Genomic DNA, 21,447 nt, shown 5'->3' with positions numbered 1-21,447 from the left:
AAAGTTACTTAAACAAGGTGAATTTATATAACATATATATAATGTAAATAGAAAAATATCCATTCCCATTAAAAATGGTCAGCATATATAAAACAAGCTTGTGACCTTAATTGGCAACTTATCTGTAGTAACATATCCTCAAACTGCAGTTTATACAATATAAAATCCTTCATAGATTCCATTACACGACTGACTGATTAAGCCACAGTAACAAATGCCCATACTGCCCAGCATTAATAGTTAACTATTTTCAAGCCTTTTGGTCATGGGCAGGTTATCTGAGATCCTGGGTCTGGTCATCATAGCACTATTTAATGACACCACCTCATTAACAGCCCCCAAATATATTAGATGCTTTTTAATTATATCTCTTAACGTTTATAAAAAAGGAATTCTACTTAACTGGAAAAACAGAACTCAAATTTCTGTAAATCACTGGCTTAACCTGCTTACAGATCATTGTAACCTGGAGAGAATTACAGCATATTTAAAAAACAGTACAAAACTTTTTGATGAAACTTGTTCATACTTTTAACAATACATTAAGAGCTAACTCCCACTTTTTCCACAACATACTAAATTTGGAAGGACTACTCTATTTTGTATGCTATATAACTAGGTATTTTTCTTATGACAGCGTAGGAATTGTAACTCCAATATATATTTTGTAGTGTTGATCTTTGTCAATCCTGTCTGTGTACCTCTGTTAATGTTTGTCTATGTCTGTTTATGTCTATGTGCACCTTATTCATGTTCTGATAACCTTAACTTTGGGTAATCCTCCATACATAGCTTAAGTTTTGGGAAAATGGGTGGCAGGAGGGAAGGAATGGTGACCTATTTGAATCCTTTTTTTTTGCTATAAATGGAAACATGGATAGCCAATGGAGCCAATGGATAGTGGCCAGGGATTAATAAAAAAAATGTTTAATATCAGACAAAAATAACAGTACAAGTAAATAAGAGTAAATATAAAAAAGAGGTCTGATTACTGCCAGACCTGTAGAATCAAGAATTCACTGAAATAGAACCTGTCTGACAACATAAAACAGATAAAAGATCTCAAAAAGCAGCACATTATGCCCCGATGTGAAGGAATTCAAAAACAGATGAGAAGAAAGTCATTGATCATCTATTAGTCTGGAAAATGTTACAAAGTCAAAGCAAAAACCAGTACTGTATGTTGATATGTAAATATGTTGATGATCTTGATGATCCCCTGGACTTTGTGAAAATATTCTGGCTAACAAAAGAAAAGTGAAAATTTTAAACATAGTGGTTTGTCAGTTTGTGACTTCAAGCTCATGTGTACTTGGGTTTTGCTGCAAGACAATAATCCTGAAGCACACCAGCAAGTCCATCTCTGAATGGCTCAAAAAACAAAAGGTCTGATGGAGATGCTGTGGATAATCTTAAACAATACCCTCCAATGTGGCTGAATTAAAACAATTCTGCAAAGAAGGGTGAACCAACATTCCTCCACAGAGATGGCAGTGGGTGCCAGATGGATGGGACATTTCATTTCCAGGCATTTTAACATTCATTGAACCTCAGTGTTATTCGTGTACCAACAATACATCATAGAAGAGATGACCTGAAGGCAGAGTAGACCATTTTTCTTATGGTCTTATGGTGCAGTGGGTGGTAATTGTCACATTGATAGAAGAAGTGACTCCCTCAATGTGCATTAATATTCAATATAGGAGACCCTGACGGCATGTCCAGAAGTTCAGCGCAGTGTTCTTTCACTTCCGGAAGTTACAGCAAAAGTCATGGTAACTAGTTCCTGTCTTGTAACATGTGGCATGTCAGTTTACTTAGGTGGACTGAAACTAAACATCCTCCAAATGTCCCAATTACTGCATTCTTTACTTTACTGAAAGCAACCTCTTCTCATCACATCCATCACACACTTACACAACCGGTAATCTAGCAGAGCTCCAGCCCCCTCAAGTTTGTGTGTGTGTTATTGTTGGGTGATAAGAGCATACCGGATAGCCCTTGCTCTCACTCTGTGTTGTTTTTAACAAGAGGATCCACCCTAGTGTGTGTTTGTGTTCAGACTTTTCTAAGTTAATAATAATACTTTTCTAATAATTTCTAATTTCAATTTGCATAGATTTGTTTTTTCTTTTCATGTAAAACTGCTGTTTTGGAGATACAAGGCTTTAGTGTGACAACAACAGCATGTATAATACAGATCTAAATATAAAGCAATACAACAAGTCTGTGTGTGTGTGTGTGTGTGTGTGTGTGTGTGTGCTTTGTAGAGGGACCTCTAACATTTGGCAAGCTCACTCTGGTAAGTTGATAGCACCCAGACATTCTTCTAAAACATCACTGCTTTGTGTGTGTGTGTGTGTGTGTGTGTGTGTGTGTGTACGTGTTTAAATATTTCCTTAGTGAAAACACATCTCTTTCCTTTCTTAGGTGGATCTTGCGAGTTCAGCAAAAGTAAGATTAATCACACACACACACACACACACACACATACACTTTCTCTCTGTCTTTAGCTCTAGAATATTTTTCCATATGGCTGCATATCTGTATTCATTGTAACATCATACATTTATAGTAATCTCTGAGTAATTCATAGATACTGAATAATTCATAGTAGATTAATTTGTAGATGGTATAAAATTCATAGTGAGTACTAAATAACTTATAGTGCTTGCCCCTCTTATTCTTTCACTTACTCATTTTATTCTCTTTATTATCTGTATGTGTGTGTGTGTGTGTGTGTGTGTGTGTGTGTTGTGAAAGGCTGCATACCGCAGTTCTGTATCTCAGGATGTAAGGAGGAGTTTCCATGTGATTCCAGAAAATCCGCAGGAGGCCAAAACTCTCAAACGCTCTCTCACCATCTTCAGAAACGTGAGTAAAGTTTTAATTGTGTTCAGGTGCTGTAATATTAACCATAAACACACATATGAATAACGTGTTAATAATGTGCCTGTATGTTTTTATATTTTCTGTACGTATACACAGTGAAATTTTTTGAAAGGTCAGACACGCTACACTGCCCCCTGGAGCTAATATGGTTGTGGCCCTTGTTTAGGGGTCCAGGCTTGACCTACGTACACGGGTGAATCTAATTATGAGAAAGAGTTGAGGAGCCAATCACAAGTTGTTCTACTCTTTGCATCTTCTCTGAAGAGCAGCAACATGGGAGCCTCAAAACACAACTCTCAAATGAGCCGAAAACAAAGATTGTTCAACATCCTGGTTTAGAGAAAAAATACAAAAATCTCTCTCAGAGATTTCAGCTGCAGTTTCCACTGTGAGGACCATGGTGAGGAAATGGAAGATCACAGATACAGTTCTATTTAAGGTCTAAAGTGGCAGAACAAGAAAAATCTCAGATAATCAGATGAGAAATATGATGAGAACAGTTATAGTCAACCCACAGACCCGCTCCTACAGGCCAGCATGGTATGCATGATGGAAAATGTTGTGGTTTCATCATGCTGTGGGGCTGTGTGATCAGTGCAGGTACTGGGAATTTTGTTAAAGTTGAGGGTTGCATGGGTTCCAGTCAATATCAGCAGATTCTTGAGAACAATGTTCAAGAATCAGTGAGAAAGTTGAAGTTGCGCCAGGGCTGGATACTTCAACAAGACAACGACACTGATCAAATCTACTAAAACATTCATGTAGAGAAACAAGTACAATGTTCTGGAATGATCATCTCAGACCAGAATATTATTGATAATCTGTGGTGTGATTAAAAGTGGTCTTTTTGTAAATCCTATAAACTTCATTTCATTTCTCAAATATCACTGTGTTCACCTGCTATATGATATATTTAACTAAAATTGCTGATCAGAACAACCAATGATTTATTATACCCCCACATTTTATACCACTGTATATGAAACAGGTTCTATAAAGTTATAATGTGTTGTTTGTCCCTGCTGTAATTCAGACTTTAAAGTGTTAAATGTGTTCTGTGCTCAGGAGGGGGAGTGGAGGGTGGAGATCACATTTAAAAAATGAGTTCAAGAGGATCCTGAAAATGGTCATGTTACCATGGTTACTTTCAGATAAAGGCAGGTCCCGTGGACCTTTTCTGAAAAACAAAGGTTATGAGATTTAAAAAAGCTGGACAGACTGAGCAGAGGAAAATTAGCTTTCTCTGATATTGCCAAACAGCTTATTTTGCTGTTGCTATTGACACTTGTCTTGGGTTTCTGGTTCCCCAGGTGAGCATTGGCACCGCTACAGTGGTACAGTGGTCTACAGTCTGCGTTTGTTTCAGGAACGGGCATGCCACATTTGACTGATCTGGATCTATCAAAGACAAATTTTCTTTCTTTTGTACTATGTTTATCTATAAATCTGAAAAGTTTTATTTGGGGACAGTATGAACCCAATATATTTCATGCTTTGCCGTGCTAACTTTATTTTAATTTGTAATAAAATACATAATTTGCTGCATTTTAGGCCTGGAACACATTACAAATGTGTATTGTTTGCCGCATGTGGTTTGGCATTGTCTTGTTGAAAAAAGTGTAAAAGTCCCTGGATGTTGAAAATATGTTGGTTTGAAGGCAGTATGAAGTTGCAGGCATGAAATGCAGGTGTGATGTTCAAGCAGAATTCAGACGCAGATACATCATACATCAAAAAGCCCAAAACAAAGAGTCGTCAAAAAAACAGGGTCACAGCAAGGTGATATCAGAGGAGAGGCAAAATTCAGGGTAAATGGGAAAAACAAAACAAGGTCAGTACACAAGAGATCAAAACACAAGAATCAGAAACGCTTCGTAAAGTGGGGATTATCCAAACAATGCTCAGCAATAACTGAGTGGATTGAGGGGTATTTATACGATGTGAGACTGAGAAGATTTTGGGTCTAAACTGGTTTTAAATCATTGTAGATTAACTGATGAGTTTGTATAAAATGGCTATATTGTTCTGTGGATATGGTTACACTTGTTGTTTCATTTCAGTTAATGTAGTTTTTCCTGGAATTTCTTCAGGTGATCTTTTCTCTGAGTTCTGCAGGATGTCAACATGTTCCCTACAGAGAGTCTAAACTCACCCGCTCACTGAGAGACTGGTGAGTCACCTTCATCAGCTTCATCTTCATAAACATCATGACCTTCATCATACACAATTTAGTACATTTCAGCAGTTTTGCTGAAGATGTTGAAGCAGCACATGACTAAACACAGGATACATCAATTAATTAATACACTTTTTTATTTTATTTTGCTTTTCTGTAGTCAGTTAAATTGCTGCTGTATGAAATATTAAAGTGGACATTAAACACTTCAAGTATTTAGTATAATTCATAAGATGTATTTTTTACTCTAACAAATCTTTAAATTAATAATTCAAAGTTGAACAGTTGTCAGTGAAACTGAATTAAAATAATAACCAATCTAAATGTCATTTCCTTAAGTAAGCGCAGCACCATCTTGTCCCAGTGCTGAAAGTGACGTCACGAGGTTGGTTCTCAAAAGCCTAACTAACATAAACTTAAAGCCTACAGTAGTTCCTCAATGGATAATAAAAGCCAAACCAAACCAAAGGGGGGCCACTTTTTTGCCTCTGGGTGTAGTAATACTGGGTGTAGTAAAATTTTACAGGGTGAAGAATGAGAGAAAGATTCACTTTTACTTTCATATCTCACCTCTTAAGCGGACAGCTGTTCTTCAGCGGTGGCTAGCGGCGCTGAAGCGCGAGAATCCTCCGGTTAGCTGCAATGCTAGAGGTTAGTGGCGAGCACTTTCTAGACCAGGACTATGGAGGAGAGGGTTTTTGAGTCAGGAGCATTAGTGCTGGACAAATAAGCTGAAGTCCGAGGCTTTTTTCCTCCGTTTTTATTTTTTCTTTCTCTGAACAACTGGGCTGTACAGACTGTCTGATTGAGGGTACTATGAAAGCAGCAGCTGTGAGCCACAAGGAATGAGCCAAACAACGCGCTCACCCAGCAGAGCAGCAAGAGGTACCGAAAGTCTGGATAAGCTGACAGTTAAAAGATAACATAGCTAGAGTTATTTACTTAGCTAGCTAAGTTAGTTAGATAAATAGCTAATGCTAGCCATGTAAAGATAGCTAACCAATGCTAGCTAAGTAGCTAACGTTATCTAGATGAAGCTAGCTACCCAGCAAGCCTTACACAACTTTCTGTAACCGAACAGCAGGGGGCGCCAGACCTGTGGTGGCTTCATTTTTGAGAGCTGATGCTCTGTCCAGCTATACACAGTCTATGGTCTTAATGAACTGCATCTGCACAAGGTAAAGTAAGTGTTACCGCCCCTTTCCACTTGTACGGTAACCTCTGGCTGCTCCTCAAGTTTGTACTGTTAATCTGTCTCGTCTCCTCACCGGCTTGAAAGCATAAGCCATTGGGTTTCTAGGAATCTCATCAAAACCCCATTCAGCTTCGTCTTTATCTATAATCTCGGCAACCAACAAACTCTTCTCCTTAACCCTGACCGCTAGCTAATATACCTGGCACTTCAACCAACCAACCGACCTTGTGACGTCACCAGTGCTGCACAGGCAAAATAGCGGCGCCCCCTCAAATAAGTTCCATCATATTTAATCCCCTAGATAACCTGTACAAACCAAAATGTTTTATGTCCACTTTAAGGCTTTGTTTAAAGCTGTGTTCTGGTTGTTGTGTTTTTTGGTACAGTCTAGGAGGAAACTGTTATACGTGTCTGCTGGTAAATGTGGCGACCCAGTCATCCTCAGTCACTGAGACCACAAGCTGCCTTCAGTTTGCCGCCCAAGCCATGAGAATACATTCACGGCCAATACACACCTCGCAGACACACCACACACCTGCACAGGTAAACATACTGCACATATATACTACACACCTGCACAGGTAAACATACTGCACATATAGGTGCTGGTCAACGAATTAGAATAATTTGAAATAGTGCAATCATGAAATTCTTTGAATGCATTTTTTGTGCAGAAAGCAAATCAGGTGTTCACCGCACCTGTCCTACTCGTTAGACTAATCACAGAACTCGTTACCTGGAAAAAAGTTTGCTCAGCTGAGCTTTCCAAAAGGCCCATTTAGGCCATTTAACTGTGACACTGTTGTTTTATTGAATTAGAATAATGGAGAAACCGTTTCATTGAATTAGAATAATTTTTATTATAATTACAATCATCACTTTCTCAGTATTTTGTGGCTGCCCCCTTGGCTTGTATGACTGCCTGAAGTCTCCGCGGCATCGATTTGACCAGCTTGTCGCAAGTTTCCGCACTCACAGCTTCCCGGGCAGTGGCGATGTTCTGCTTCAGTTGGTCCAGCGTAGTAGGCTTTCTGTCGCGAATTTTCCGCTTGACGATGGCCCAAAGGTTTTCAATGACATTGAGGTCAGGCGAGTTGGCCGGCCATGCCAAAACTTCAAGCTGTTTTTTAGTGAACCAATCTTTGGTCGACTTTGCCGCATGAGCCGGTGCAAGATCCTGTTGAAATATGAAGTCTTCTTCGCCGAACTGTTCCTCAACAGTCGGAATCAGGAACGTTTCCAGAACATCTTGATATACGGCAGCATTGACAGTCTTCTTGAGGAAGCAGAGTTTCCCTACACCTCGAGCGGACATGCATCCCCATGCATAACGCTCTGGGGAAACTTGACGGATCTTTTCACGCACTCGTGGTTGTAGGTTTCGCCACCACGACGCCAGACACGAGGACCTTGGTCACCGAAGGAGATGCAGAAGCGTGATTCGTCACTGAAGACCACTTTCTGCCAGTCTTCAGCAGTCCACTCGCCGTGTTCTTTGGCCCACTTCAGCCGTTTCTCCATTTGTTCCTTGTTCAGCATCGGTTTTACTGCTGGAATGCGAGATTTGAAGCAGAGTTCGCGCAGACGACGGTAAGTGGTTGATCTGGAGACGTCAGCGCCGGTCTGCTTGTTCCACAAGTCGGTGAGCTCGGAAGTGGACTTGCTGACTGCGATCTTTCTCAGCTGCTTGTTGTCGCGAGCAGAAGTTTTTCGGACGCCGGAACAGTTGGTGCGCTTGCTGCAGTTTTTCTTGAGAGCTTTGCAGATGGAAGACTGGCTGATGCCGAGCTGCTCAGCAATTTTAGTTTGGGTCAAGCCTTGTTGGCGAAGGGCTTGAATTTGAGCCACTATTCCGGTTGAGAGGTCGCGCTGCTTACCCATGATTGATTTTACAACTTAGAAATTCTACTCAACCCTGACTTTATACTGCACAGTGAACACTCTTCACAGAAAACAAAAATTCGAGCATTTATTCTAATTCAATGAAACGGTTTCTCCATTATTCTAATTCAATAAAACAACAGTGTCACAGTTAAATGGCCTAAATAGGCCTTTTGGAAAGCTCAGCTGAGCAAACTTTTTTCCAGGTAACGAGTTCTGTGATTAGTCTAACGAGTAGGACAGGTGCGGTGAACACCTGATTTGCTTTCTGCACAAAAAATGCATTCAAAGAATTTCATGATTGCACTATTTCAAATTATTCTAATTCGTTGACCAGCACCTGTATACTACACACCTGCACAGGTAAACATACTGCACATATATACTACACACCTGCACAGGTAAACATACTGCACATATATACTACACACCTGCACAGGTAAACATACTGCACATATATACTACACACCTGCACAGGTAAACATACTGCACAAATATACAACACACCTGCACAGGTAAACATACTGTACATATATACTACACACCTGCACAGGTAAACATACTGCACATATATACTACACACCTGCACAGGTAAACATACTGCACATATATACTACACAACTGCACAGGTAAACATACTGTACATATATACTACACACCTGCACAGGTAAACATACTGCACATATATACTACACACCTGCACAGGTAAACATACTGCACATATATACTACACAACTGCACAGGTAAACATACTGCACATATATACTACACACCTGCACAGGTAAACATACTGCACATATATACTACACACCTGCACAGGTAAACATACTGCCCATATATACTACACACCTGCACAGGTAAACATACTGCACATATATACTACACACCTGCACAGGTAAACATACTGTAAAGACATGCTACACACCTGCACAGGTAAACATATTGCACGTATATACTACACACGTGCACAGGTAAACATACTGTACATATATACTATACATATATACTGCACAGATAAACATACTGTACAGATATGCTACACACCTGCACAGGTAAACATACTGTACAGATATGCTACACACCTGCACAGGTAAACATACTGTACAGATATGCTACACACCTGCACAGGTAAACATACTGTACAGATATGCTACACACCTGCACAGGTAAATATGGGCATTTATAATCATGTTTAAACAGACCTCACATGTTATATCTGGTACAATAATATTTAAATACACCTCTGTCTCTGTCTTGACAGGTGCAGAACATGTGGCCAGCAGAAAGGAGCCCCCTTCCCCTGACCAGAACACAGACGCTGCCTCTGGTCAGTGCGGACAGACGAGTGAGTCCCATAAAGACCAGAGTGGGGTTCTGTGAGCTTTAGACACTGTTGTGAGAAGGTTGCTTAAACAAGCCTCAGTAAACTTTTGGTATGAAGGTCTTAAATAGCTCTTAGTACCTGATCATCACAAACAAACAGTCATTTATCAGTGGCCTGCTTTATTTTATTTTTTTTATTATGATCTCCTTTGTTATGCTTAGTTCCCAAAGTAACAATATTAACTGTTCTGGACCAAAGTTGAATGATCAGTGAAAGTAAGGACAGTATGAAAATTACTTTTTTGTTGTTTGACTTTTATTTGAGTGCAGACGCTATGTACCAAAGATATTATATGTTTGGTTAATGATTTAGTGCTATATCCTATTACACCTGTCATGTTAGTGTGGGAGGTTTCATGGCTAAATGAATTGCTTGCACATTGCACCAGTAAGAGTGTGAAGGTTCAGTTAGCAGAGTAAGAGCACAGTTTTGCTCAAAATATTTTAATGCACACAACATTATGGGTGTATTTTTTAAGAGCCACGGTATCCAGGGTAATGTCAGTCTATCACCAAAGAAGGACCAACCACATCCAACAGGATTAACTGTGGACTCAGGAGGAAGCTGAAAGGGATGTTTGGGTGCTAACCCGGATTGTATCGAAAAAACATAAAACCACGGCTGCCCAAATCACGGCAGAATTTAATGTTCACCTCACCTATCCTGTTTCCACCAGAACTGTTCATCGGGACAATACATTATTGCGGTCTGAAACCAGGTGTTTCAGTTTTATTGTCCAGCCCCTGTACATGCTCATGTTGAGGAGGTGATAAAAAGGCCAGGTGGTTTGCTTTTGCTGTTTTTGCAGCTATAGCTGCACCAAGAGATGTGTGGGTACGAGAGAGAACCACATAGCGCATGCGCAAAAACAAAAAGACACATTAATTCACCGTTCACATTCACGGATTGGATAAGATCCAATTTAGGACAAATATGAAAGTGACTCAAATCTGATCTGAAAAAAAAAACATATTTGGAACGTTCACAAAGTCATGAAAAAATCAAATCTAAACCACATTGAGCAAAAAAAATCACAACTGAGTCACTAAGTCTCTGGTAATGTGAACGTAGTTACATGAGATCCTGATTTATGTTGTCTCTGGTGTGATGCATCATGAGCAAAAAAACAAAAAGAAAGAAGCAAAGTATAACTAAAGAAGCTTCCAGACACTTCAATTAGCGGAGCCCAAACCAATCTAAGTGCTTTAAAGCTCTCAGCCAGCATATCTCAGCCTCCCCCAGTCTAAACTCCAGTCTGTTCTGGCCAAGCCTTTATTGCTTAAGCTTTGACGCCTATCTTGACCAAAGTAAACACAGAGGTACCCATATTCTGCCCAGCTTTTCTCCTCAGCATTTCATGGATTCTGCTGTTGTACCAAAATCATAATTACAGTCATGTTTTGATATCATGGGTTTAAAATCATATTTTTTATTGACCCCATCCCAACTTTTGTTTAATCTGTAGTAGGTCAGAAAGATATGAATGCATGGGATACATTAAAAAAAAAAAAAATTGAACAGACAAAACATGCAATGTCTTGGGTTCATAACGTCTGCAATTAAATAAAAGTCATGTGCATTTTCCTTATTGTCCCAACTTCTTCTGATGACAATAAAAAACTGTATCGCTTATTAGTTTGACATGTTGTGTTTTGTGCAGTTTCAGGCCTGCCTGCCTCCTATCCTGGCAACATCTGGGTCTCTAGCCAAGCCCAAACTCAAACATAGAAGCAGCTTGGAAGGCTCAGAGAGCCACCCTTTTCTCCCAAAGCTGGAGAAACCATCACCCACAGAGATGAATGGACACCATGGCCATGGATCTCTGACCATTGGACAGAAAAGCAGAGCTGTGGATGGTAAAGAGGGGTATTAATTAGTAAATAATTGATTTGATAGACATTTAACCTACAGTTACAAAAAAATTGTAGCTAGTGGAGCAAACGTTATAAGTGGAGCCCCTTATAACAAATGCATTCAGGTACTGGAATCATTGTTGACACAGATCAAATTGCTGACACTGTGCAAATGCAAACACACAGCTTGTCTAGTCCCTGTGGAGAAGTACTGCCAGTTGAATAAGCCGTGCCAGGAGTGTGCTAGAGTGGTATAAAGTGTGGGATGATGGTGCTCCATTCAGTACTTCTGAAATTAATTAAGCAGTTAGAGGTGAGGTGGTCACCGTCTAAGATCCTGAACTCACTAATGCTTGTTTTGTAACTAAATGCAATTCTAGAATCCTCACAGCAATGCTCTAAAATCTAGTGATGTAATTTCTGGAGAGTAAAGACTGTTACTCCAGCAGAAGCCTCAACTCTCTTTAATTCCCATTATTTCAGAAAATTAATGAGGAATACCTTAGTACATACAGTGGTATGAAAAAGTTCGGGCACTCCTGATAATTTTCATCATTTCCCTTTATAATCATTGATTGTTCAGATCAGCAATTTCAGTTAAATATATCATGTAGCAGATGAACACAGTGATATTTGAGAAGTGAAATAAGGTTTATTGGATTTACAGAACGTGTGCAATAATTCTTTAAACAAAATTAGGCATACATTTGGGCACTCCAACAGAAAAATTTGATTTTGAGATTTTCAATAGTGTTTTGAGTCATTGTCTTGTTAAAGTATCCACAGTGCTGCCTTCTTTTTCCACCATGCATACCACCCTCCAAATAACTCAACTGTAGTTTCATCAGTCCACAGCACCTTATTTCAAAAGTCAAGTCAAGTAGTTTTTATGGTCAATACTGCATATGTACAGGACATACAGATATTTGAAATTACGTTACTCTCCTTCCCAAAATTACAGCAAGTACAGAAAATAAGATTATAAGTATAAAAGAATGGAAGACACTATATGTACAATACAACAAGGACACAAATAGACATACGTGACGAATTACATTTTCTCATGTTACTGTGATTGAAGTAGATTTTATGAGTAAATTGTCATTTTTAAAGTAGTTTTTAAAATAGGTAATTTTACTTTTACTCAAGTTCATTTTGACACAAGTAATTTACTTCGCTACATTGAAAAACTCCCAATTACTGAGTAAAAAATAAAAATAAAATATAACCTAAAGCTTATTAATACTGTATTTTTAAAGTTAAATAATACTGTGTTTAGATTTTGCGAGGCGTCTCTACCCGCGGCCTTGCCTATATTGGAGGAACATAAATACAATCAGTTCCAGTGATGAATAAAGGAAATAAACCTTTTACTGATGCAGGAGGACTGTCTCTGTATTATCAAATATAGTGTAAAGCATAATATTATGCACTATATGCGTGTCAACCTAGAGTTTTGTTTATTGAATTAGTTCCAACTGTACACTGTAAAAATAAGGGAAAGAAAAAAAAAATATATAATGAAATTAGGGACGATCCTATAAATGGCTCACATGAGACTAATAATTATATAACTATAATTGATGGTCTAAACTAAAAATAATACAGTGTTTTTAAGATTATTTAGTTTATTTGAGTGGGGCATTTATATTGCAATTTTGATAAATCCGATAATTTATTTTGATATTTTAAATGTGTTTTAGATGTGACCAAATGTAATTGTAAGATGTAGGACAAATATATCATTATATTACACTATTACACAAAAAACTATTATCATTTTTATAGAATTAATTTGTTAGCCTAATATAAATTAATGGGAGAGTAAAACCAGTTATAAAGAAAATATAAGGTACCTGCTGAGCACCGAACGCTCTCCCGGCTGGACGCGGCAGTGGTGCCGAAGGCTAGGCTGTACCGGTACCTAAGCCTCTACGGCAGGGGTGTCCAAACTACGGCCCTTGGGCCAGGTGCGGCCCGTTTCCTTTTTTGGAGCGGCCCGCGAGGTATTTTAGAGATAGAATGAAAGTTGGCCCGCTGTTAAGCAGGTTTTTATAATGTGAGATTCAACGTTTGAACGCTAGGTGTCAGAAACGGGCCAAAGAGTCTAAAAGGGCAGAGAGTGCTCATTTCTAGCGCACAAAAACGGGGCAAAAGAGTCTAAAAGCGGTGAGGGTGCGCATTTCTAGCGCAGAAAAACGGGCCAAAGAGTCTAAAAGCGGAGGGGGTGCGCATTTCTAGTGCAGAAAAACGGGGCAAACAGTCTAAAAGCGGAGAGGGTGCGCATTTCTAGCGCAGAAAAACGGGCTAAAGAGTCTAAAAGCGGAGAGGGTGCGCATTTCTAGCGCAGAAAAACGGGCAAAAGAGTCTAAAAGCGGAGAGGGTGCGCATTTCTAGGGCAGAAAAACGGGCTAAAGAGTCTAAAAGCGGAGAGGGTGCGCATTTCTAGCGCAGAAAAACGGGAAAAAGAGTCTAAAAGCGGAGAGGATGCGCATTTCTAGCGCAGTAAAACGGGGCAAAGAGTCTAAAAGCGGAGAGGGTGTGCATTTCTAGCGCAGAAAAACGGGCCAAAGAGTCTAAAAGCGAAGAGGATGTGCATTTCTAGCGCAGTAAAACGGGGCAAAGAGTCTAAAAGCGGAGAGGGTGCGCATTTCTAGCGCAGAAAAACGGGCCAAAAAGTCTAAAAGCGGAGAGGATGCGCATTTCTAGCGCAGAAAACGGGGCAAACAGTCTAAAAGTGAAGAGGGTGCGCATTTCTCGCACAGAAAAACGGGCAAAAGAGTCTAAAGGCGGAGAGAGTGCGCATTTCTAGTGCAGAAAAACGGGGCAAAAGAGTCTAAAAGCGGAGAGAGTGCACATTTCCAGCGCAGTAAAACGGGCCAAAGAGTCTAAAAGCGGAGAGGGTGCGCATTTCTAGCGCAGAAAAACGGGCCAAAGAGTCTAAAAGCTGAGAGGGTGCGCATTTCTAGGGCAGTAAAACGTGCCAAAGAGTCTAAAAGCGGAGAGGATACGCATTTCTAGCGCAGAAAAACGGGCCAAAGAGTCTAAAAGCGGAGGGGGTGCGCATTTCTACCGCAGAAAAACTAGGCAAAAAAGTCTAAAAGCGGAGGGGGTGCGCATTTCTAGCGCAGAAAAACGGGGCAAAAGAGTCTAAAAGCGGAGAGAGTGCGCACTTCTAGTGCAGAAAAATGGGGCAAAAGAGTCTAAAAGCGGAGAAAGTGCGCATTTCTAGCGCAGAAAATGGGGCAAACAGTCTAAAAGCGGAGGGGGTGCGCATTTCTAGCGCAGAAAACGGTGCAAACAGTCTAAAGGCGAAGAGGGTGCGCATTTCTAGCGCAGAAAAATGGGCAAAAGAGTCTAAAAGCGGAGAGAGTGCGCCCTTCTAGTGCAGAAAAATGGAGCAAAAGAGTCTAAAAGCGGAGAGGGTGCGCATTTCTAACACTGAAAAACGGGGCAAAAGAGTCTAAAAGCGGAGAGAGTGCGCACTTCTAGTGCAGAAAAATGGAGCAAAAGAGTCTAAAAGCGGAGAGAGTGCGCATTTCTAGCGCAGAAAACGGGGCAAACAGTATAAAAGCGGAGAGGGTGTGCATTTCTAACGCAGAAAAACGGGCCAAAGAGTCTAAAAGCGGAGAGGGTGTGCATTTCTAGCGCAGAAAAACGGGCCAAAGAGTCTAAAAGCGGAGAGATTGCGCATTTCTAGCGCAGAAAACGGGGCAAACAGTCTAAAAGCGGACAGGGTGCGCATTTCTAGCGCAGAAAAACGGGCCAAAGAGTCTAAGAGCGGAGAGAGTGCACATTTCTAACACAGAAAAATGGGGCAAAAGAGTCTAAAAGCGGAGAGAGTGCCCACTTCTAGTGCAGAAAAATGGGGCAAAAGAGTCTAAAAGCAGAGAGAGTGCGCATTTCCAGCGCAGTAAAACGGGCCAAAGAGTCTAAAAGCGGAGAGGGTGCGCATTTCTAGCGCAGAAAAACGGGGCAAAAAAGTCTAAAGGCGGAGGGGGTGCGCATTTCTAGCGCAGAAAAACGGGGCAAAAGAGTCTAAAAGCAGAGAGTGTACGCATTTCTAGTGCAGAAAAACGGGCCAAGGAGTCTAAAAGTGGAGGGGGTGCGCATTTCTAGCACAGAAAACGGGGTAAACAGTCTAAAAGCGAAGAGGGTGCGCATTTCTAGCGCAGAAAAACGGGCAAAAGAGTCTAAAAGCGGAGAGAGTGCGCATTTCTAGCGCAGAAAAACGGGGCAAAAGAGTCTAAAAGCGGAGAGGGTGCGCATTTCTAGCGCAGAAAACGGGGCAAAAGAGTCTAAAAGCGGAAAGGGTGCGCATTTCTAGCGCAGAAAAACGGGGCAAAAAAGTCTAAAGGCGGAGGGGGTGCGCATTTCTAGTGCAGAAAAACGGGGCAAAAGAGTCTAAAAGCGGAGAGAGTGCACATTTCCAGCGCAGTAAAACGGGCCAAAGAGTCTAAAAGCGGAGAGGGTGCGCATTTCTAGCGCAGAAAAACGGGGCAAAAGAGTCTAAAAGCAGAGAGTGTACGCATTTCTAGTGCAGAAAAACGGGCCAAGGAGTCTAAAAGTGGAGGGGGTGCGCATTTCTAGCACAGAAAACGGGGTAAACAGTCTAAAAGCGAAGAGGGTGCGCATTTCTAGCGCAGAAAAACGGGCAAAAGAGTCTAAAAGCGGAGAGAGTGCGCATTTCTAGCGCAGAAAAACGGGGCAAAAGAGTCTAAAAGCGGAGAGGGTGCGCATTTCTAGCGCAGAAAACGGGGCAAAAGAGTCTAAAAGCGGAAAGGGTGCGCATTTCTAGCGCAGAAAAACGGGGCAAAAAAGTCTAAAGGCGGAGGGGGTGCGCATTTCTAGTGCAGAAAAACGGGGCAAAAGAGTCTAAAAGCGGAGAGAGTGCACATTTCCAGCGCAGTAAAACGGGCCAAAGAGTCTAAAAGCGGAGAGGGTGCGCATTTCTAGCACAGAAAAACGGGCCAAAGAGTCTAAAAGCGGAGAGGGTGCGCATTTCTAGCGCAGTAAAACGTGCCAAAGAGTCTAAAAGCGGAGAGGGTATGCATTTCTAGAGCAGAAAAACGGGCCAAAGAGTCTAAAAGCGGAGGGGGTGCGCATTTCTAGCGCAGAAAAACTAGGCATAAAAGTCTAAAAGCGGAGGGGGTGCGCATTTCTAGTGCAGAAAAACGGGGCAAAAGAGTCTAAAAGCGGAGAGAGTGCGCACTTCTAGTGCAGAAAAATGGGGCAAAAGAGTCTAAAAGCGGAAAGGGTGCGCATTTCTAGCGCAGAAAAACGGGGCAAAAAAGTCTAAAGGCGGAGGGGGTGCGCATTTCTAGTGCAGAAAAACGGGGCAAAAGAGTCTAAAAGCGGAGAGAGTGCACATTTCCAGCGCAGTAAAACGGGCCAAAGAGTCTAAAAGCGGAGAGGGTGCGCATTTCTAGCACAGAAAAACGGGCCAAAGAGTCTAAAAGCGGAGAGGGTGCGCATTTCTAGCGCAGTAAAACGTGCCAAAGAGTCTAAAAGCGGAGAGGGTATGCATTTCTAGCGCAGAAAAACGGGCCAAAGAGTCTAAAAGCGGAGGGGGTGCGCATTTCTAGCGCAGAAAAACTAGGCAAAAAAGTCTAAAAGCGGAGGGGGTGCGCATTTCTAGTGCAGAAAAACGGGGCAAAAGAGTCTAAAAGCGGAGAGAGTGCGCACTTCTAGTGCAGAAAAATGGGGCAAAAGAGTCTAAAAGCGGAGAGAGTGCGCATTTCTAGCGCAGAAAACGGGGCAAACAGTCTAAAAGCGGAGGGGGTGCGCATTTCTAGCGCAGAAAACGGGGCAAACAGTCTAAAAGCGAAGAGGGTGCGCATTTCTAGCGCATAAAAATGGGCAAAAGAGTCTAAAAGCGGAGAGAGTGTGCATTTCTAGCGCAGAAAAACGGGGCAAAAGAGTCTAAAAGCGGAGAGGGTGCGCATTTCTAACACTGAAAAACGGGGCAAAAGAGTCTAAAAGCGGAGAGAGTGCGCACTTCTAGTGCAGAAAAATGGAGCAAAAGAGTCTAAAAGCGGAGAGAGTGCGCATTTCTAGAGCAGAAAACGGGGCAAACAGTCTAAAAGCGGAGAGGGTGTGCATTTCTAACGCAGAAAAACGGGCCAAAGAGTCTAAAAGCGGAGAAAGTGCGCATTTCTAGCGCAGAAAACAGGGCAAACAGTCTAAAAGCGGAGAGGGTGTGCATTTCTAGCGCAGAAAAACGGGCCAAAGAGTCTAAAAGCGGAGAGATTGCGCATTTCTAGCGCAGAAAACGGGGCAAACTGTCTAAAAGCGGAGAGGGTGCGCATTTCTAGCGCAGAAAAACGGGCCAAAGAGTCTAAAAGCGGAGAGAGTGCGCATTTTTAGCGCAGAAAAACGGGGCAAAAAAGTCTAAAGGCGGAGGGGGTGCGCATTTCTAGCGCAGAAAAACGGGGCAAAAGAATCTAAAAGCAGAGAGTGTACGCATTTCTAGTGCAGAAAAACGGGCCAAGGAGTCTAAAAGTGGAGGGGGTGCGCATTTCTAGCACAGAAAACGGGGTAAACAGTCTAAAAGCGAAGAGGGTGCGCATTTCTAGCGCAGAAAAACGGGCAAAAGAGTCTAAAAGCGGAGAGAGTGCGAATTTCTAGCGCAGAAAAACGGGGCAAAAGAGTCTAAAAGCGGAGAGGGTGCGCATTTCTAGCGCAGAAAACGGGGCAAAAGAGTCTAAAAGCGGAAAGGGTGCGCATTTCTAGCGCAGAAAAACGGGGCAAAAAAGTCTAAAGGCGGAGGGGGTGCGAATTTCTAGCGCAGAAAAATGGGGCAAAAGAGTCTAAAAGCAGAGAGTGTACGCATTTCTAGTGCAGAAAAACGGGCCAAGGAGTCTAAAAGTGGAGGGGGTGCGCATTTCTAACACAGAAAACGGGGTAAACAGTCTAAAAGCGAAGAGGGTGAGCATTTCTAGCGCAGAAAAACGGGCAAAAGAGTCTAAAAGCGGAGAGAGTGCGCATTTCTAGCGCAGAAAAACGGGGCAAAAGAGTCTAAAAGCGGAGAGGGTGCGCATTTCTAGCGCAGAAAACGGGGCAAAAGAGTCTAAAAGCGGAAAGGGTGTGCATTTCTAGCGCAGAAATACGGGGCAAACAGTCTAAAAGTGGAGAGGGTGCGCATTTCTAGCGCAGAAAAACGGGCCAAAGAGTCTAAAAGCGGAGAGAGTGCGCACTTCTAGCGCAGAAAAACGGGCCAGAGAGTCTAAAACGGAGAGGGTGCGCATTTCTAGCGCAGAAAAACGGGCCAAACAGTCTAAAAGCGGAGAGGGTGCGCATTTCTAGCGCAGAAAAACGGGCCAAGGAGTCTAAAAGTGGAGGGGGTGCGCATTTCTAGCACAGAAAACGGGGCAAAAGAGTCTAAAAGCGGAAAGGGTGTGCATTTCTAGCGCAGAAATACGGGGCAAACAGTCTAAAAGTGGAGAGGGTGCGCATTTCTAGCGCAGAAAAACGGGCCAAAGAGTCTAAAAGCGGAGAGGGTGCGCATTTCTAGCGCAGAAAACGGGGCAAAAGAGTCTAAAAGCGGAAAGGGTGTGCATTTCTAGCGCAGAAATACGGGGCAAACAGTCTAAAAGTGGAGAGGGTGCGCATTTCTAGCGCAGAAAAACGGGCCAAAGAGTCTAAAAGCAGAGAGAGTGCGCACTTCTAGCGCAGAAAAACGGGCCAAAGAGTCTAAAAGCGGAGAGAGTGAGCATTTCTAACGCAGAAAACGGGGCAAAAGAGTCTAAAAGCGGAGGGGGTGCGCATTTCTAGCACAGAAAACGGGGTAAACAGTCTAAAAGCGAAGAGAGTGCGCACTTCTAGCGCAGAAAAACGGGCCAAAGCGTCTAAAAGCGGAGAGAGTGCGCATTTCTAACGCAGAAAACGGGGCAAAAGAGTCTAAAAGCGGAGAGAGTGCACACTTCTACTGCAGAAAAATGGGGCAAAAGAGTCTAAAAGCGGAGAGAGTGCGTATTTCCAGCGCAGAGAAACGGGCCAAAGAGTCTAAAAGCGGAGAGGGGGCGCATTTCTAGCGCAGTAAAATGGGGCAAAGAGTCTAAAAGCGGAGAGGGTACGCATTTCTAGCGCAGAAAAACGGGCCAAAGAGTATAAAAGCAGAGAGGGTGCGCATTTCTAGTGCAGAAAAATGGGGCAAAAGAGTCTAAAAGCGGAGAGAGTGCGCATTTCTAGCGCAGAAAAACGGGCCAAAGAGTCTAAAAGCGGAGAGAGTGCGCATTTCTAACACAGAAAAACGGGGCAAAAGAGTCTAAAAGCGGAGAGAGTGCGCACTTCTACTGCAGAAAAATGGGGCCAGAGAGTCTAAAAGTGGAGAGAGTGCGCATTTCTAGCGCAGAAAACGGGCCAAAGAGTCTAAAAGCGTAGAGATTGCGCATTTCTAGCGCAGAAAACGGGGCAAACAGTCTAAAAGCGGAGAGGGTACGCATTTCTAGCGCAGAAAAACGGGCCAAAGAGTCTAAAAGCGGAGAGAGTGTGCATTTCTAGCGCAGAAATACGGGGCAAAAAAGTCTAAAGGCGGAGGGGGTGCGCATTTCTAGCGCAGAAAAATGGGGCAAAAGAGTCTAAAAGCGGAGAGTGTACGCATTTCTAGTGCAGAAAAACGGGGCAAAAGAGTCTAAAAGCGGAAAGGGTGTGCATTTCTAGCGCAGAAAAACGGGCCAAAGAGTCTAAAAGCGGAGAGAGTGTGCATTTCTAGCGCAGAAATACGGGGCAAAAAAGTCTAAAGGCGGAGGGGGTGCGCATTTCTAGCGCAGAAAAATGGGGCAAAAGAGTCTAAAAGCGGAGAGTGTACGCATTTCTAGTGCAGAAAAACGGGGCAAAAGAGTCTAAAAGCGGAAAGGGTGTGCATTTCTAGCGCAGAAATACGGGGCAAACAGTCTAAAAGTGGAGAGGGTGCGCATTTCTAACGCAGAAAACGGGGCAAAAGAGTCTAAAAGTGGAGAGGGTGCGCATTTCTAGCGCAGAAAAACGGGCCAAAGAGTCTAAAAGCGGAGACAGTGCGTATTTCCAGCGCAGTAAAACGGGCCAGAGAGTCTAAAAGCGGAGAGGGTGCGCATTTCTAGCGCAGAAAAACGGGCCAAAGAGTCTAAAAGCGGAGAGGGGGCGCATTTCTAGCGCAGTAAAATGGGGCAAAGAGTCTAAAAGCGGAGAGGGTACGCATTTCTAGCGCAGAAAAACGGGGCAAAAAAGTCTAAAGGCGGAGGGGGTGCGCATTTCTAGCGCAGAAAAACGGGGCAAAAGAGTCTAAAAGCAGAGAGTGTACGCATTTCTAGTGCAGAAAAACGGGCCAAGGAGTCTAAAAGTGGAGGGGGTGCGCATTTCTAGCACAGAAAACGGGGTAAACAGTCTAAAAGCGAAGAGGGTGCGCATTTCTAGCGCAGAAAAACGGGCAAAAGAGTCTAAAAGCGGAGAGAGTGTGCATTTCTAGCGCAGAAAAAAGGGGCAAAAGAGTCTAAAAGTGGAGAGGGTGCGCATTTCTAGCGCAGAAAACGGTGCAAAAGAGTCTAAAAGCAGAGAGAGTGTGCACTTTTACTGCAGAAAAATGGGGCAAAAGAGTCTAAAAGCGGAGAGAGTGCGTATTTCCAGCGCAGTAAAACGGGCCAGAGAGTCTAAAAGCGGAGAGGGTGCGCATTTCTAGTGCAGAAAAACGGGCCAAGGAGTCTAAAAGTGGAGGGGGTGCGCATTTCTAGCACAGAAAACGGGGTAAACAGTCTAAAAGCGAAGAGGGTGCGCATTTCTAGCGCAGAAAAACGGGCAAAAGAGTCTAAAAGCGTAGAGATTGCGCATTTCTAGCGCAGAAAACGGGGCAAACAGTCTAAAAGCGGAGAGGGTACGCATTTCTAGCGCAGAAAAACGGGCCAAAGAGTCTAAAAGCGGAGAGAGTGTGCATTTCTAGCGCAGAAATACGGGGCAAAAAAGTCTAAAGGCGGAGGGGGTGCGCATTTCTAGCGCAGAAAAACGGGGCAAAAGAGTCTAAAAGCGGAAAGGGTGTGCATTTCTAGCGCAGAAATACGGGGCAAACAGTCTAAAAGTGGAGAGGGTGCGCATT

General features: G+C 42.7%; 1 protein-coding gene across 1 annotated transcript in view; it reads left to right on the top strand.

Annotated features, from left to right (window-relative positions):
* si:ch211-63b16.4 (uncharacterized) overlaps nucleotides 1-21,447 on the top strand; it is a 48,109-nt gene that overhangs the window by 9,611 nt on the left and 17,051 nt on the right. Inside the window, exons 8-14 of the mRNA XM_049464145.1 lie at nucleotides 2,271-2,302; nucleotides 2,431-2,454; nucleotides 2,764-2,874; nucleotides 4,983-5,062; nucleotides 6,650-6,806; nucleotides 9,406-9,489; nucleotides 11,189-11,384. Coding sequence (XP_049320102.1) covers nucleotides 2,271-2,302; nucleotides 2,431-2,454; nucleotides 2,764-2,874; nucleotides 4,983-5,062; nucleotides 6,650-6,806; nucleotides 9,406-9,489; nucleotides 11,189-11,384 — 684 coding nt within the window. The remainder of the gene's footprint in view (nucleotides 1-2,270; nucleotides 2,303-2,430; nucleotides 2,455-2,763; nucleotides 2,875-4,982; nucleotides 5,063-6,649; nucleotides 6,807-9,405; nucleotides 9,490-11,188; nucleotides 11,385-21,447) is intronic.

The sequence above is a fragment of the Astyanax mexicanus genome, chromosome 14 (assembly GCF_023375975.1).
Source record: "Astyanax mexicanus isolate ESR-SI-001 chromosome 14, AstMex3_surface, whole genome shotgun sequence".
Classification (NCBI taxonomy): domain Eukaryota; kingdom Metazoa; phylum Chordata; class Actinopteri; order Characiformes; family Acestrorhamphidae; genus Astyanax; species Astyanax mexicanus.
This window is presented reverse-complemented; position numbering and strand designations above follow the sequence as displayed.